Source organism: Ixodes scapularis, unplaced genomic scaffold (genome assembly GCF_016920785.2).
Source record: "Ixodes scapularis isolate PalLabHiFi unplaced genomic scaffold, ASM1692078v2 PGA_scaffold9__187_contigs__length_104089568, whole genome shotgun sequence".
NCBI lineage: Eukaryota > Metazoa > Arthropoda > Arachnida > Ixodida > Ixodidae > Ixodes > Ixodes scapularis.
This window is the reverse complement of record NW_024609884.1, coordinates 50,360,883-50,377,864: the sequence shown is the minus strand read 5'-3', so window position 1 is coordinate 50,377,864 and position 16,982 is coordinate 50,360,883. Positions and strand designations below refer to the sequence as shown.

General features: G+C 46.5%; 1 protein-coding gene across 1 annotated transcript; it reads left to right on the top strand.

Annotated features, from left to right (window-relative positions):
* The first annotated feature begins 9,353 nt into the window (after nt 1–9,353).
* LOC120839289 lies at nt 9,354–11,502 on the top strand. The gene is made up of 3 exons (XM_040209552.2): nt 9,354–9,358; nt 9,541–10,088; nt 11,360–11,502. Exons 1-3 carry the CDS (start codon nt 9,354–9,356, stop codon nt 11,500–11,502), a joined length of 696 nt encoding a protein of 231 aa, XP_040065486.2.
* Nucleotides 11,503–16,982: the final 5,480 nt, after the last annotated feature.

Below are 16,982 nucleotides of genomic sequence, written 5' to 3'. Positions count from 1 at the left end.
TTATCACTTAACCACTATCACTTAAGCAAATTTGCGTTGTCATAAATAATTGGCCTTTTAATCCTCGTGTGTCTTAGAATCATCTACCTACTCAATCTGCGCCAGTGCTAACGCCGATTCCTTTCCTCATTCGTATTCGGTACGCCGACTGTACAAATAGTCAAAACGTGCAATAAAACCAAGTGCAGAAGCTGTTCACATAAGGATGGAACGAAGTTAGTTAATAAAAAATAGGCAGCAGACGACACTTCACAAAGCAAAGCAAAAGGAGCGCGGTAAAACGCGACGAAAAACACGAATACAACGCCTTCGCCAGGGCGCGGAGTGGAGAGGAGCGACGATTTGAAGTCACCTTACGGCGGCCACGTCACGTGATTCCAAGGTGGCAGCGCCCATGCGACGGAGGGTGAGAAGGTCTATATATACGGCACAACTTTACAATTTGGACATCTACTTTTGCTAGTGTTGCGAACATCGCATTTTAAAAGAAAACTGAACTGTTTAACATGGTTTGTACGTGACGTCATTGCACCATATGCAGGTGGTCACTGGATTTGCTCTTGCTGAAAAATACAAATCCGGTGGTGCAAAATGCACGATGCAGAAGGTTCGCGCTCAGTGCAAGCCACGTTTTTGAGAAGCACCAATTATTCTTTCTTGGTGCAGTGTCGTGAGGAACGGCGCGAGCGTCTGGCACCACGAAAACGCGCTTTCCGTCCCCCTTTCCTTTTTATTCCTGGAGGACCCCCTCTTCCATTTTGGGGTGTTATGTTTGTGTCACTTGTTAACAGTCCTCCGCTGCTTTTGTTTTGCATTCATAAACTGTGACATTCAAACAAAATATGGAAATGGTCGAAGATCGAGGAAGAGCTTGAAAACGACACTCCTAAGGCTCGTTCACACATCGACTGCGTTTTGCTGCGTTGCGTCATGCAGCACAGCGTCTCCCCATTGGCTCGTCCTAAGGGCAGCCATAGCAACAGCTCTAAGCAAACAGTCATAACGCAGTCAAACGCGGTCAGACGGAAGTCTGTGAACGAGCTTTTAGAGCGGCTGCCAACGTTCGTCTGTTCCTTTGAGGCCACTAGAATCTTTCTTTTCAGTTATCCCTCCAGTACACACTATAAGTACGTCGGATTGATGTCACATTTAGTCATTTCAGTACTTCTATGCTCGGGGACAACATTCTGAGGCAGTTCGGCAACAACGAAAAACTGTTTGGGTGCCTCAATGATGTGTACATGTAAAATGGGTCGTGCAACAATTTTTACTCTTTCAGTAAATACCTCTAAAGGCTGGTTCACACTGTTGCAACAGACTACGACCGAGTCCGACAGGACAGGCTTTTAAGCCGCTTACGATCGCCGCTGCTGCTGCGCGTCGCTTTCGTAAGCCGCCACAAGAGGCTTAAGAACCGATTATGTCTGACTAAGTCGTAGTCGGTTGCAACAGTGTCAACCAGCCTTAAGAACTAATCTCTGTCGTTGATAACTAGCAAAACCACCCATTAGTTTTCCTCTCTACGCAATGGCAGTCAGAGAAAAAAGAAAGGAAAGAAAGAGCTTTTTCCTCCTCAACTCGCAATTAGAACAAGCGGCGATGCATGATATGACGCTAATTATATACCGTTAATGTTTATCATAGTCATGCACTGGGGTTGGCAAATCAAAGGGCATGGCCTGAGCTTCAGACAATGTTAGAGTTAAGCTTTGATCTTTCATTGAACACGAGCCATTACCCGAATGTTTGGCGATGCCGAATGTCATGAACCGAAGCGCTCGACTCGGGCTCATGACAATCAAATACGTCACGGTGTCACGTGACTCGCGGGGCGAAGACATGATGTCACTTGACATCGCGGTTTCAACAACGCTAATAAATCTAGTGACTTCCTCAATTTAAATGGGGTACTCCGGCGTCATAGTCCCTTATTTGCCTGAAAATTAGGTAAACACACCAACAAAGGGAGACCGGAAGCGTTGGGGCCCCCTTATATTCAAACTCTCTATTTGCAGGACAAGCTTCACAACACGCGCTCGTTTTACTGCCGCCGTGCTTTCGCTGCGCCTGCACCCAAGTGCGATGGAAGGTAAAAAGCTCGCGGTCATGTCAAAGCTGCAACAGACTTTAATGCAGGAATGCACAGTGAGGTAACAAGTCGACAACCTGATTAACAAAATGTTGGATCGCGAAGAACACATCAAGTCCCAAGTTTATCTGCTCGCTGTTTGCCTTTCGCGGACACCGACTCGCTTGTGAACTTCGCAGACTGGAAAGGTCTCCTATAAATAAAGGAGGTAATTGAAGAAAAAAAGATATTGTCTTGGTCCGTTTTCTTTCAAAAGAAATTAAGTAGTCGAGAAAAATCTCGATAGTCCATCCTATGCGGATCGCAAGTTCGTCTGCTTCTTTTGCAGGGGTTGCAGTGACGTCAGAACACCGAGGTCTGACTGGCTCTGATTGGCTCTGATTGAAGGATAGTGGGTAGACCTCAAAGTAAGCTGCCGAGGCCTACCCACCATCCTTCAATCAGAGCCAATCGGAGCTCGACGTTCTGACGTGAACACAATCCCTGCAAAAGAAGCAGACGAACTTGCGATCCGCATAGACGGAGTAGGAAATTTCTTTAACTACCTAACAACAGTTTACTACATTGGCCTTGGGAAATTAACTATTTGTTATATGGATATCTGTTTGCGATGTTCTTGATATATGCGTTTAGTGGCAGGCGCGTCAAATGAGGTCTGACATTTGTCTTCTGGAGCATCTGCCGAATAAATTTAAAAGTCGCAAGAGTAGTGACCTCCGGCAAGTTTGGCTGAAGTAGAAGGCCAGGCGCCGCTCCATGGACTTGTGTAGACAGCTCTTTCTTTGTTTGAACAAATTCGTTTTTGTTTTTTTTTTATTTCGGCGTCGCCGGCCACTGAAAGGAAATCCCTATTCGCTGTCGACAAGGCTGCATACACTCGGGTGATTGTCAAGTAGACGGCCTCTTTTCGGCGTGACATATTGCGGACCCACTCCAGGCTGTCTGTGGCAGTTTCTTGCGTGGGGAGTCCCAACCTTTGTGTTGAAATAAATAAATTAAATTGAACTTTCTATCTTCACAAATTTTTTAGAGTACTTGAAACACTTATGGCATGGCACCGAGTACGGTACATGTGATCAAGCGAATGTTTATATTCCAAAGACGATTAAGAACGTCGAACAGATGTAGGTGAGATATTATGAATAAACAAACCATCTGGTGTGGAGGTACCACTATTTCTAGCATCAGGAAAAGATGCATGTTAAACGTTCTTTGCCTACCCTCTCCACGAGTTCCCCAAATATAATCTAAAGCAACTGTATTCACTCGGTTATAAATACAAAGCAGGATGCTTTTAGGCAATACACATAGTGGCTTTTTACGCTGACTATTTTTGGCACCTTCCTTACAGTGCTAAATGCGCGATCATAAATATTCTGTAAACGACTTTTTGTTTGCGGACTCGATATTTTGCAAATCTTGGGAAGGGTATGCTCTGTATTTGTTCAAATATTGTATTCGCGTGATCTTTTTTTTTTTTTTTTTGATACATATCAAATTGCGCGATTTGCGTAAATTAGGGCCTCGCAAAAGAATTAAGTTCCAACCTTGAGCTTCTTATTGCGAATGTTCCACCACTTTTACAATAATAAGAAAATCGGAGTCCTCCTAAGTGATTGACCTTTGAAAGCTCGTGCTGTCTCCGACTCCTATGCTCAATGTACATGATAGAGCCTCTTTACTCGTATCCGGCACGCCAACGGTGAAAATGGTCGAACGTGTTACCGAAATAACTGCAGAAGTTGTGCACATTATGATGTTATACATAGTAAATATAGGTACGTATTGGACGACACTTTTCGTAGTAAGGCAAGAAATGCGATGAAACAAGACAAGAAACGCGAATACAACGGCTTCGCCAAGGCACGGGGGGCGGTGGGAGGAAGAGTTGAACCCACCCTATGGCGGCAGCATCACGTGATTCCAAGATGGCACTGGTAGCACCCATGCATGTGACGGAGGGTAAAGGGAGAGAAACACAGCTGCCAATTATTTTGCATTCTCAAATATTCAGTTTGTGGTATTAACAAACAAAAAATATTGGACTGAACCGTTTGGAACCGGTCACCGTACAAATTTTTTTCCGGTTCTTTTCCGGCTCAGTTCCAAGATGGCGGCGACAATTTTAGTTCGGTTCCGGTTCCGGTTCGGCTAAGAATAACAGTTCGATTCCGGTTTTCGGTTGCTATAATGGTTTAACCGATACCCTTTGGAATCACTTTCGGTTCCTGAAGTGATATGCGATTTAATATTTTCTCAGTTCAAGGGATATCACATCGACATGACTGAGGACTTCAACCCTACCGCAAAACCCAATGTAAAATTTTGTTGCCTGGATTATGGTACTAGAAATCTATCTGGAATTGTTTCTGGGAACCTGAAATCCATATTTCAAACAAATGATTAACTTCAGAAAACCTGAGATCCATAATCACCTAAGATTTCCAGTTCAATAATCCAGATAGCGAAAAGCTATAATGGGTTTTGGGGTAGAGTAGAGATCAGATTGTTTTCGGTCTCGGGCCTCGATAGACACCTTCTACGGTGTCTACTGTCGCGGATCGGTGATGATCGTGGAAGATCTGGCCCGGATGCTGGTTGGCGTTGAAGACTTTTTGCTTCTTCTAGTTGACGGCGGCAAGTTAACGGGCTCGGAGGTGTAATAAATACAACAGATAGAAATAAACTTTACTGCTGCTTAAAACAATCACATGAAGACAGGAAAAATATTAAAGATTAACTTCCTGCCGCGCACGGCTTACAAAGTTAAGCAGTTACAAAGACGGACGCCTCGGCGTCCGGTGTCCGATATGGTAGGGGGTTATGACAGTGCGCCGAAACCTGTCCCGTTTAATCCGAGTCTATATATAGTTATAAAACACATTGGGTACAGGCCCCGATGCACTCTCAACCAATCGGACGGGCAAAACCACCCTCGCCAGGAGGCCAAAAGGTCAGCTCCCAAGGACAGGTCTCACGGCTATAGAGCCCAAACATTGAGACACGAGCCCTGGTTAGTTTATTGACGGAGAAAGTAAACTGACTCCGACGATTCCAGCGGGAATCGCGAGGACGTGCCTCACGCGGAAAGCCGTCACTCGAAGTGTGAGTATTAGGTACGTTAAAACCACTCGATAATTCGGAGGCCCGACGCAACGCACATGGGTCTCGCGAACACAAGCGCAGCGAAAGATCACACCGGATTCTATGCATACGGGGACCACCCCGGGGGGTTCACCCGATCCTGCGTCTACGTCTGTGCGTAAACCTCTGGCGCGCTCGGGACCCCAGCAGCCAGCCCCCGCGACCACTGGAACATGATCCGCGGCCTCCGCCGTCGTGGCCTGAGCCCGAGATCCGCGTCCACGGCACTTCGTCTAATTTACGAAACGACCTGCCCGTTGACAGGTGCACTTAGGGGTTATGCTGACTGTGTAGGTTTCTGTGTCTGGATGCAACGACCCTTGGTTTAGGGGGAAGATTTGCAGGCGATGACCCGCCGTGGGGAAGACACAACCTCGCCGTTGGTGGAAAAACTATAGGTACAACACGTACCAGAACGTATAAACAAGTTCTTTAAGCAAAACACCGTTTCGGCGGCGCGCAAAAACTGCGACCACTTCTGCAGGTAAAGAAGAACCTTTCGACTTTTGAGTTTAAGGCTCCGCCCCAACGTTCGAGTCACGTCACAACTCGAAAGATAGGCGTTTTCGACCAGGAGAGCGCCACAGGGGTTGACGAAAAAAGGACAGAGGCGTGGGATTTCGGTGACTCCAGGGGACATATACGAGCCTGACCTGCAGGAAAACGTCCCCGGGCCGATAAGAAAAAAAAAAAAAAAAAAAACGAGAAAACATGTGTCGTTCGAAGCATCGCGTGTGTTCCGGTTTAGCACACGATAAAGCTGGGGCTAAAGATTTTCTTTTCGTCAAGCTTTCCGTCATTCAGGGGCTCTCCTATTCGGCATTTTTCGCTTTTCCCCGACTTCGATGAAACCGGCTTGGGGGTGAATTTTCGGGGTTGGTCGGTATTTAGCGAAAACACCGAACCCTAATCATAAGTCAGAGCGCAGTCGAAGGTTCGAAGACATACAACCACCGACGCAGGTATTAAAAGCGCAAGTCCCCGTGCGTTCACTGAACTTGATTGGTTTAGCAGAGGATAGATCGAGCACGAGAGAAAGATGACGAACGTCATGCCCGTGCGCCTTTGACGCCGTTTGGTTGGTCCCATTGGCTCGTAGTGTCGGCTGCGCTCTAATAGAAAAAAATAAAAGAAGCAAATATTACACTGTTTTACCTTATCTTCATCTGTGCACTTGTCTCCTATTAGCGGCGAGATGTTTTGGCGGCGCCCTCCCATGGCTCCCTTTCGTGACGTCATTACATTGCGAACAACAAGTTCGATGGTGTTTGCAATGAGCAATGTGGAGGCTTGAAATCGTTACCCTCTCAAAACGACAGTGCCAACACCATCAAAATTCAAGCTCTTACATTCATCTTATTTTCGTCGATGAGAAATCCTTTCCTGACGTCATAGTCTGCATTCGGCCAATCATGGCCGGTTGACCACAGCGACGCTTTCGGTCGCTCACGTCGCCAATACAGCGTGCAAGTTCACCTGCTCCATCTGCACCTCGTGTGTTTGTTTACCTCCCAAACGCCTCCAAGTGATTTAGTTTCCCTCCTATACCTGAAGTGAACACGGCTCGCGCTTGGCTGCTTCGTCATCGCGCGTTTCCTACGCGTTCTCTATGTTGCCCTCTGATTGGCAAGCTCCTCCTTGAGTTCTGATGCACGAAAGACGCATTTTGGAACACTCGCTGGACTTAACATGACAGTGATGTGGAAGCTAAATGTTCGTTGGGCCAGCCACGCTTTTTCCACGTGATCACGCTCCCTCGTGCATACCCCCCACGCGCAGAGAATGCGGCCAGGCAATGAAAGGGAAGCGGCTGATTGGTCCGACAAGCGCATAGCTTCCACCGCACTGTCAGGTTGATAGAGTGATCGCTCTCCGGAAGAACGCTTCAAAGCAGCCACCTCGAGCTCTCGTGCTTGTGGCACCGGCTGGCTGAAATGACAGTTGGGGATGCCAACGATTGTTGGTTGAAGGACAATTAAGAGCGCTAGTGGAACTAGGGTATAACTTGACCGTTAGTAAGTGCAGTGGCGAATCTTCTGACATGCAGTTGCTAAAGGTCTGTTCACACGATGCATCTTTTAGGCGCGCAACAGTTTCGCGAAACTCAAGTTTCGCGAAATGTGCTCGTTCACACGTACCGCTTCACGTGCAACAACGATGACGTTTAGACTCGCGAAAATAGTTTGGGTGTTGACCATAAAGTGGCGCTTCAGTTGAAAGCCAACGTCATCATAATCACCATTAACCATTCAGCGTCGTGTTCTCCATCTCCCGCCACATTTTAAGAGTCAAAACGCAGGCGAGCTGGTGAACAATCATAATTAAGAAATAAAACCTTAAGACAAGGAAACAAAAAAGGGACATACACACCAACGTCTTAAAACCAGCACAGCATACAGCTGTCATTTACTTCTATTTACTTAATTTACTCTTAAATTGTCATTTACTAGTTGTTGAATAGACCGATCTCACCAGCCAGTTTGACTACGCCACCGCTGCCGCAATGCACCGAGGGAAGTTTAGTCTTTCTGCACGTGCGACAACCTCGCTGGAGCTCTGCGCGTGATGAGTGCGAGACAGCACGAGCCCTCTCGTGCACTGCTGCTTGTCTCCTGCGAACTAAAGTTATGGCGGTGTCACGTATGCGCCGAACGCTTGGTGAGATCGGTCTATTGTTTACTGTTGAATATGTATAATTTGGATGGAGGTTGACAAAGAAGAACACTGTTGTGGAAGTAAATGAGAGCTGTATACGCTGTGCTGGTTTTGAGACGGTACTGTGTACGTCCCTTTTTGTTTCCTTGTCTCAAGGTTTTATTTCTTAATTATGACTAAAAATAGACGCGAATTATCATCATCACCAATTACGTCTTCGTCCATCGCTGGATTTTTTTCCGATACTCTACTCACTTTTCCTTCAGTGGTGCTTGACGTGCTTGCGGAAGCGCCGGCAGGATCCATCGATCGTTCGTGGTTTCGGTTTTTTTTTCGGATTTGGCTCGGCTACAACACCGGCAGTGAAGTGGTCTTCTCAAACAGCTCGCTCTCCCCTCAAAGGCCACGTGAGGGCGTTTCTGAGCGGCCATTGGCGGCGCCCTCAGAGTGACTGACAGGACTCGGCAAAGTTTCAGCAAAAGCTCGCTCCAGAAGCGAGGTGTGCGCGCAACTTTTTTTAGATGCGCGCGTCCTTTTCGGACTCGTTCAGTCGGCGCAACCATTTCGCGAAACTACGTTTTGCGACACTAGATGCGCGAGAAAAATGCATCGTGTGAACGGGCCTTAACTTTCTGCTAGTAAGTACTACTAACTTTTTTTTTTCTAAGAGTGTAGGTCAAAGGTTCCTTCGGGATTCTCGCTAGGTCTCCTCGTAGATTCCATTGTCTTTCCGACTGCACAACGGGGATATTAGACTGGCCGTCAGCTTTTAGACAGTGTGGGCTTCCGCTATAGAAGATTGAAGATGTACGTAATCGCTCTCACGGAACGCTCGCGCTGGAGACGGAGCTTCTGACACATTCTTAACTTGTACCTGCCTATACTATTCCTTCAAATCTGCAATTACAATAATGAAAATTCTGAACGCTAAATCGAATATTTGCCGAGGGGTAACCGAACGCATGTCGAGAAGAGACAGAGTGCTCGCGTCACGTCCATTGCGTGAGCAGCATTTGGTCACGCGTCTGGAACCGTTTAGACATGAGCGGATAACGATAAAGTAAAAAAATAAATGCTGGAAAGAACGATGAGCAGTCTGCTCTTGGGTTCGAAATTTGAGTGGAAATCAAGTTTCTTGCTCCTTGCCACGATATCGCTTGTCTCCCACGCGATATTTAGTCATACTTGAGGGCCAACCTTTTGTGGCAATGAAGCCAAAGGTGTGTGGGCGCCCGTTCGCTCGCACACCTTGAGCGTCAATGAAAAGTGTGCACGCGCACTCTTCACTGCTAAAATGCCACAGAAAGCCGAGCCCGAGTATTGTCCACTCTTGCGATATCGACGGCACCCAGCGGCTAGAACAGAAAGCTCTGGCGGCAGGTTCGCTCTCCAGCCTTCTCGAGCGAATCAGATACTCACAGCGCCTGGTGGTTTAAAGTCGAAGCCGTAAAGTAGGTTCGGAAACATGCGGTGAAAATCGCCAATAGTAAAGTTCGAATATTCAGTACCTTTTAATGGTCCCTTTTAAGCCCTCCGGGTAATTAAGGGCACAGTTGAGCATTGTAGAAAATAAATACTTTAATTTTGAGCATTATTGAAAGCTGCATTTTTTTTAATTTTGCCTCGAAATTGGCCTTGATTCCAATCTTCAGGAGCCTGCAAAGGTGGACTGGTTACTTTTTGCGCGACGCTCTCTTCAAAGCGGATTTTGCCACACCAGACTCCTCAGCCACGTTGCGCTTTCTGGACCTCCTCTTCGCAGCAGATTTCTTGCTCGCCCCGGCTTTCCTGTTCTTCGCAGGGGATGACCGACCAGTTGCGGACTTGCTGCGTCTAGACCTTCGCCTCTTGCTCTTCCCTGACGTCGCCTTCCTTGCCCTGGACCTCCTAGTCGTGGCGCTGGCACTTCTAGCCCTCGAGCGCGATGACGGGCGGCGCCTGGTGCGCCTCGTCGTTCTTCGCTTTGCCGGAGTCGCGGAAGACGACCTGGAACGGCTCCTGGAAGCAGCAGCCCTGTTCCTTCTGCGTCCCCGGACTCGGGAGCCAGACGCCATGGGGGCGCCCTCGCCTACCCCGCTGGTGGATGCGGGTGCCATGAGAGGGATTCAGTCCGCCGGGCCTCGAGGTTCTCTCTGTCTCACGTCTGGGCCTAGGTGCAGCGGTCTCGCTTATCAAACCGGGGGACAGTCGAAGTCTCTCTGCAAGAATACACGGGAACCGTGACAGTCGGTCTCGAGACGTGCGAGGTGACATTTTAAACTGTTGCCAGGCTGATGTCCTTTAAACTCTTTCACGCAAAAACAAAAATGAAACCCACTTTCGTCATCCGGCGCAACATAGGAAATTACGTTATCAGCTCCCTTCAAAAGTAATATTAGAATAATGACCGCAGTTGTGCTACATATGTCGAATAATTTTTTTTTATTTTTAAGTACGAATCGATTACATGATTGTCACAGATCTAGTGATATAGGGAGTATTCAATGGCGGCCATAGCTGTGTGCAGAACTGCTGAGCCCGTGCCGACGGCGAGCTTCCACAGTTCCTTTGCAATGAGCATTCCACACCATCAGGATTCCCGGTCTTAGCAGCCTATTACTTTGAGCTCGTGCTGATCATGCGCTCTAAACAGCGTCCTCAAATATGGTGTCCATGGAATACAACCTATAGGGAGTATTCACTGAGATTATATATCCGCTGTACGGAGATAAACTGAGGGAGAGGAGCATGCAGCGATGTCAGAGCGCCGAGCTCTGATTGGGAGGGTCAGTGGGTATGGTACAAAGGCCTTCCTCTCTCCCTACTGTTAACAAACTAGTCTAAAATAAAATATATTCTGGAATACAAACGAGGTCTTGACAACTGGGCTTTTGGTTTTTAAAGAAACACTTGGTTTTATATTCTCAGAAGTACAAATTTAGGTTACATGATGGAAACTATGGTGATCGCATACCACCATCGCACAACGCTCTCGCTCTGAGTACCGCAAGTAGACTGCCGTATAGTTCTCCCGCGGAGCTTGGTCTCGCCGGGCTGTAACGAAAGGCTGCATCTGGCCTGACGCCAGCCAGTCGCGCCTTCATGTCGCGGGAATCCACGTGTGAGACCTTTGATGCTGAGGAGTCAGTGTAAATACAAGCTTCCCGAGAACACAACCTTCGTGCCCTCCGAGCTTCCTATAGGCGACTTCAGGAATGCGCCCGGCGAAATAAAATAAAATGGCCAAAACCCAATGGCGCTCGCTTACACTACTACCTCCCTTGAATCGGAGAGAACAAGAGCGTCGTCTGGTCCTCGCGCAAGGCCTGGCGTTCGAACGCCGAACGCTTGGCCCTGCGCGCTCTCCAACCGGGAATTTGGAAGATCCACCTCTGACACCGAGAAAGCCGTCTGAATCGAACAAACTAGACTCGGGCCTGCCTATCATGCCACGGCCTAGGCGGCCTTGGCATGGGACCTCGGTCTACTTACGGATGGGCGGCTGCTTGCTAGCGGGCCGGAACCTCGCGGGCAGGCGACGTCGGACGCCGAACGGGAACGCGGACTCCCCCTGGATGTCAGCAAGGCGGGCCAAGGGCGTCGCTTCCTCTTCGGGACTGCTGGCCTGTTCGTGAGCTTCCAGCGGGTCCGAACCTGCGTCCGACTCCTGTGACTGCCCTCGTTCCAAATGAGGCGCTGGGTCCGCGGTACACGTGATCTCGCGCTCGCGCTTGTGGCTCCTTCGTCCTCTTCGTCTCAGATTCTCGGCGTCTCGTGGTCGGGACACAACGAAGTATCTTGGCGGCACTAACGTCCAGTGTTGAAGGAGTTAAAGAAAAAAAGGTAACGAAATACGTTACTCGTGATTTGCAAATTAAAGGAACGTGTTACCGACCTTCGTTACCACAAAATAAAGGGAACGAGTTACCGTTACGATTACCGATAAAAGTAACGCACATTACTTTTTACTAATGAATTGAAACCCTGAGCCGTTTTTATGAACCATAAGCACCATATCTCAAGAAACGCTCTGTTTATGCATAATTTAACATAAATACTTATCTTTTTTACGGTTTTGATTTTGAAGGTGTGTAAAGCATTTAAAAAATATGACGAATTTTTTTTTTTTATGTTTTGGGTAGAGGTAACGACGTATCTACGTTACACGTAACTAGAAATAAGTAACGGAAATACGTCATTCGATCGTCACTGTTTAAGAAGAAACGTAACGAGTACGTTGCTACGTTACCGAAAAAGTAACGCATTACCGGTAACAGCGTCACCTGTAACGCACTGCCGCTAATACTGCTAACGTCCAAGGAAATGAGACGATCTCCGATGTTTCAATCGGCGGATAAGAGGGTGCTCAAGCCTCGACGGTAATCCTCACTTTGGCAAACGCACCTGCGCTGGTCTTGTCATTTTTTTGTTTTTTGGTTTCTAAGGAGCGTGAATGTGCAGGCTTCTCGAAATTGGTTGTGTCATAGTAAATAAAAAACGTTTGTTGTTTACCTTTGAGTTAAGGGATGGGGGGAAGTTGGAGATCCCAGTGTATCCGGATTTTTGGGAATTCCATACAAATCACCAGATGGCGATTCGCAATATCCTTCTGTGGTAATGTGGTTAAATGTGTCAAAATACACGGAAGCTAGCCGATGCCCAAATGTGCTTTATGTTAGGAGTATAAGAATCTTTGTCTGTCCTTCGCGCTATTTATGTGTCATTAGAAATATTACATCTCTGTATTTATTTTTGTAGTAAGGCATTGTGTATCGGATTATTTTGAAAAATACCATTTATTATCCCTCTCTTCATATTTCGTGTATTTGTTTTCAGATCCATCATGTGAGCAGAGAGTCCTTTTTGATGTACCCCGCGACCCAATGTTTCACACTGCCAAACAGAAAAAAAAAAAAAAAAAAAACACGTTTCGGCAGTTTGGTTTAACCGTAGGCGTATATTCGTGTATCGACCTGCCGTGTCGGTCTCAAGCGTTTATGTGAACTTCATACAGTCAAATTTATTGATGATAATAAAAAAAATTTTCACAGAAGTTTTGATAACATAAATAAAGGGTCGATCACCTTAAAGACATACATCATAAATAAATCTATCCCCAAATTATCTGAAAGATTCTCTGCAAATCTTTTCCGACGTTTTCATCCTCGATAAGCACGTGTATAAGTTATTTGGGAGAGCCTTAAACAATTTTATGATTTTGGAGCTGATTTAAATAACTATGCATTCCTGACACATATATAACTTCTAAAAAAAAATGGTTGTGGGTATATGCATACAGCCTTGAAGTTAGTCTGCCTTCAACGAGCGACTTGTCTGTCAGCTGTAGATGAGCAATTTAGCCATTGCAGTACAACCGCTGGCCTGGGGTCTATAAAGGGGAACTCCGACGATTCTTCTAGCTAGCTAATCTAAAGGCATCATCTGAATGCGGATGGCTTCCTGTTTCCGAAATGCTATCTCGTTCCCCCAGATACACTTTAGTTAATTTAAAAAAAGGGGTATTTGTTCTCTGTCGAAACCGAAACATCGTTTTCCCCAGCTTTTCCCCAGTTTTTTCCCGTTATCCAAACATGACGTCACCGACGGGCAGCGAGGAGCGCGGCCATCAATCGGTTACTCTCGTGGCTGCCATGCCCGCGTCTAACATCGAGAAAACAGGGGGCGTTCGTGCTATCTAAAGTTGATAATAATCTAGTTGAACAAAGTAAGACCTTGGCCTACGCGCTAAACTATAAAAAAAGTAAAAAAAAAATGTAAAAAGAAACGCTTGCAATTGGAATTTTGAGAAAACCGTTTTTGCAACTCGGTACGTTCAAGTCGTGGCTCGCTAGTTTCGTGACATCGCTAGCAAATTTGTTCCCCCTCCATCAGAAGCTGCCAGTTACACTGGCGAAGAAAGATCGAGGAGTCACGCAATACATTTTTTTTTTCTTTTTCAAATTACCCAAGCACCACGGAGACCGCTCCGAATGTGGGTACAGCTAGGTGCTCCACACGCTCGTCTTACCTGAGGGAACGTGCCCTTGGTTTTAGATGTTTTTTTAGAAAAACATATTGCAGACGCCAGCACGTGTAACTACTCTTACAGCGTGCATATGATCCTTAGTGCTTAAAGGGGCTCTGCAATCATATTTAAACGTCTACCGTTTTTGCGGTTTCCACATCTCTTGGGGTTCGGGCAAGCCAGTGAACACGGAGAGAGTAACTAAATATCAGTGCGTCATACCAAGGCGGAAACCTCCCCCACACCTCCCCTACCTACGGGGGCGACCCGTGGTGCCGAAAGCGCGCGATATGTGAAGTCTTTGGTCGGGGCTTACTATATTAGTCAGAGCCGCTAAAAACTTCTTTTTAGCCGAAATACAAAATATAAGTGGCGCGAACTGTTTCAATAATTCATGAAAGTAGTTTTTGTTCAGTATTTTACACCACAAAAGAAACAAATGCAGTTTACAAAGCACGGAAACGAAAAATGACCCGTCGACATACCCGCGCCTCCAAGCGGTGAAAAGGGTGGCGCATACTGGAAAGTGGTAGTAAGATCAGGCACAGACGAGCAGCGAGCGTAGAAAGGTCCCGGATGTACGCGGCGGCGCTGCGGTCGTATACAGGCTCAAGGATCCGACCGGTTCCGAGCGTTCCGAAGGCCTTCGGCGAACAGGTTTGGCTTGCGGTTTGGCCGCTTGCGGAATGGCAGCGCGAAGTGGCTCTCGTTCTGAAGGGATTGTTACCCCGCGTTTGCTGTCGTTTGTGGTCAATGAAGTGTCATGTCATGTCGAATTAGTGTTTAATTACTCAGCAAATGCAATGCGAGCCGCCCTGGCTGCCCGCTTCATACAGCCTATCAAGAACATTCTTTAGTGGCGCCCTCTCTAGCCGTCAATACGGAGTGCGGCAGCCGTGAGCGCTCGCTGAGTTCACTAGCCCTCCTCTAGTTCACGGTCACTCAAGCGACCAAGGACATCATGAAGGAGGTTATTTTTTGCTTGTTTTTGTCATTCTAATTTGCCTATAACTTTTAAAATAAAGCGAAATTCGAGAGAAGAAAAGTTTCCTTAAGTTACTACGTTCAGTGCGCTCAGGTTCGGTGCAGCTCAAAAACCAGTAAAAAAGGCCCCATTAAGTAATTTAGCAAAATATCTATAAACCATTCCAAGAAAGTGCTTCTGGTCGGTGCCATTTTCGGTGTTCGTGCGTGTGCGCGTAACTTTGCTCGCCCTCCAAAGCGGCGAACATACGCGTCCTCGGCTGTGACCTAACATATGCAGACCGTGATCTTCGTAAACATTGAAATGCACAGAGTGGAATGAATGGCCTTCGTGTAGGTCAGATGGCAGGTTACTGTTCATGAAGATCGTGCTAAAATAAAAATTAAAAGAACTCCTTAACCACCAAGCCAAACATTAAGGTGCAATGGAAGGCGTATAAAACACATACACTATTCATCTTCAAATAAATAATGTCTGCTTGAAGGTACAGTAGTGCGTAAAGCAGAAAAATGCATCGTAAAATGTTTAATTAAAAATAAGTGAACAAAAGTTACTCAAAGAAAAATTTGTACCCATATTTCTTTTTCTTTTTTTGCTGTCGGAGTAGAATGCATCGCGCTCAAACACTCATTCATGAGTGCACATTGGAAAGCTGCAATTCTATATAAATTTTTAAAAAATACGTTTTGGTTTTGCACAGCCTCCATCAGCTGTAAATGTATATGCCTCCCCTCAACGACATTAATAATTTCATGGTTTTAAAAACTTTTCGGCCCTATATAGCATTTCTCCGCAATATAATATATTAAAGTCCTTTTCACCACCTCTTCTGCGAGAGAATATTGCACGCCAACCATTTGACAAACCAGGCAACGGCTCTATCGTATATTAATGGAGTTCAAGACCTGCTCCCTAAACCTCAGTAATACCAGAGACGAATAGCAGTGTGTCGAAAGTCGTGTCTAAACTCAGACTTGAACTTTGTTTAAACCTTTCTCTTTTCGTCTTGAACAGATCGGCCGCGTGAGTGGACCTCCGAGAGTAGCCACAGCTAGATGCCATGTCCAAAACGGATATAGTGCTTATGAAAAAAAAAAAAAAAATCATAGAAGCAATTGCGAACAAATGTGAATGCGCCAAATGTCGACTATAATACTAGAATGTGCTCTGTTCTTTCTCGATATTATTAGCGCTCCTCTTTCGACGGATGTTGTAGTGGTAGCAGCCGGCTTGAGTTAGCGCTTGTCGCTTTTGAAGCTGTTCCGGCTGCTGAAGGATACTCAACTCGCAGCACGCGGCTATAAAATATACCCAGCATGAGTGAGACTGTTTCAGGTGGCGCTAGTTCTCTCGGCACACAGCACGCGCAAATGCTCCTCGACGTGATGCACCCCCACTGCTGCCCGGGAAGCGCATTTTTACCCTACAAAATCAAGGGTAAAAATGCTTTTCCGGGCACAGTTCCTACAGTCTACCGAGGAGCACAGATTGCTGTCCATTGAAAAGGAACTTTCAAACTTGAAGCTGTTAATCAATAATCTCGATTGCTGGCGCCCGGAGGGCCGCTGACCGGCTTCCCGTGGGCTCGTCCGCCTGTCCGCCGGTGACGTAGTACACTGTACACGGATAGGGAAAAGTAGGGATTTTTCATTGTCGTCAGTAGAGAGTCGCCTTCTAGAACCCTCGTGGCCAGCGTAACTTAAAAATGCAAAAACTTCACGGAATTTTTATTTATTTTGTATTTTTATGAAATATTTTGGCGATCAGTTGAGAAAGGGGTATTGATGCGGTCTGCCGATTTCCAGCCAAATCCAAGACTTTGAAAAAATTGTGCACCACGCAGTAGTGATACACGACCGCACGCCTGTACGATGCTCATCCAGATCAAAACGGGCAGGGGTGGTATAATATATAACTTCTAAAACATATAGATGTCTGTTATTTCCTCTTTTTTTTTTGTGATGAACAGCAATTTGAAGTGTCTGTGGGCTGTACAAAAACAAAGTACACAGGGGCGCATGGCAAAACTACGACTATTGCGCACGCGGACCGTCAGAAAGGGATAAAGTAAGTAGTTGCCATGTCGAGTAGAACATGAAATAGTT

Excerpts from the sequence above, each read along its gene's own strand:
- LOC120839289 (XM_040209552.2), top strand. Across the intron at positions 10,089-11,359 it reads GGGACAGTCGAAGTCTCTCT|GGATGGGCGGCTGCTTGCTA; the intron begins GCAAGAATACAC and ends CGGTCTACTTAC.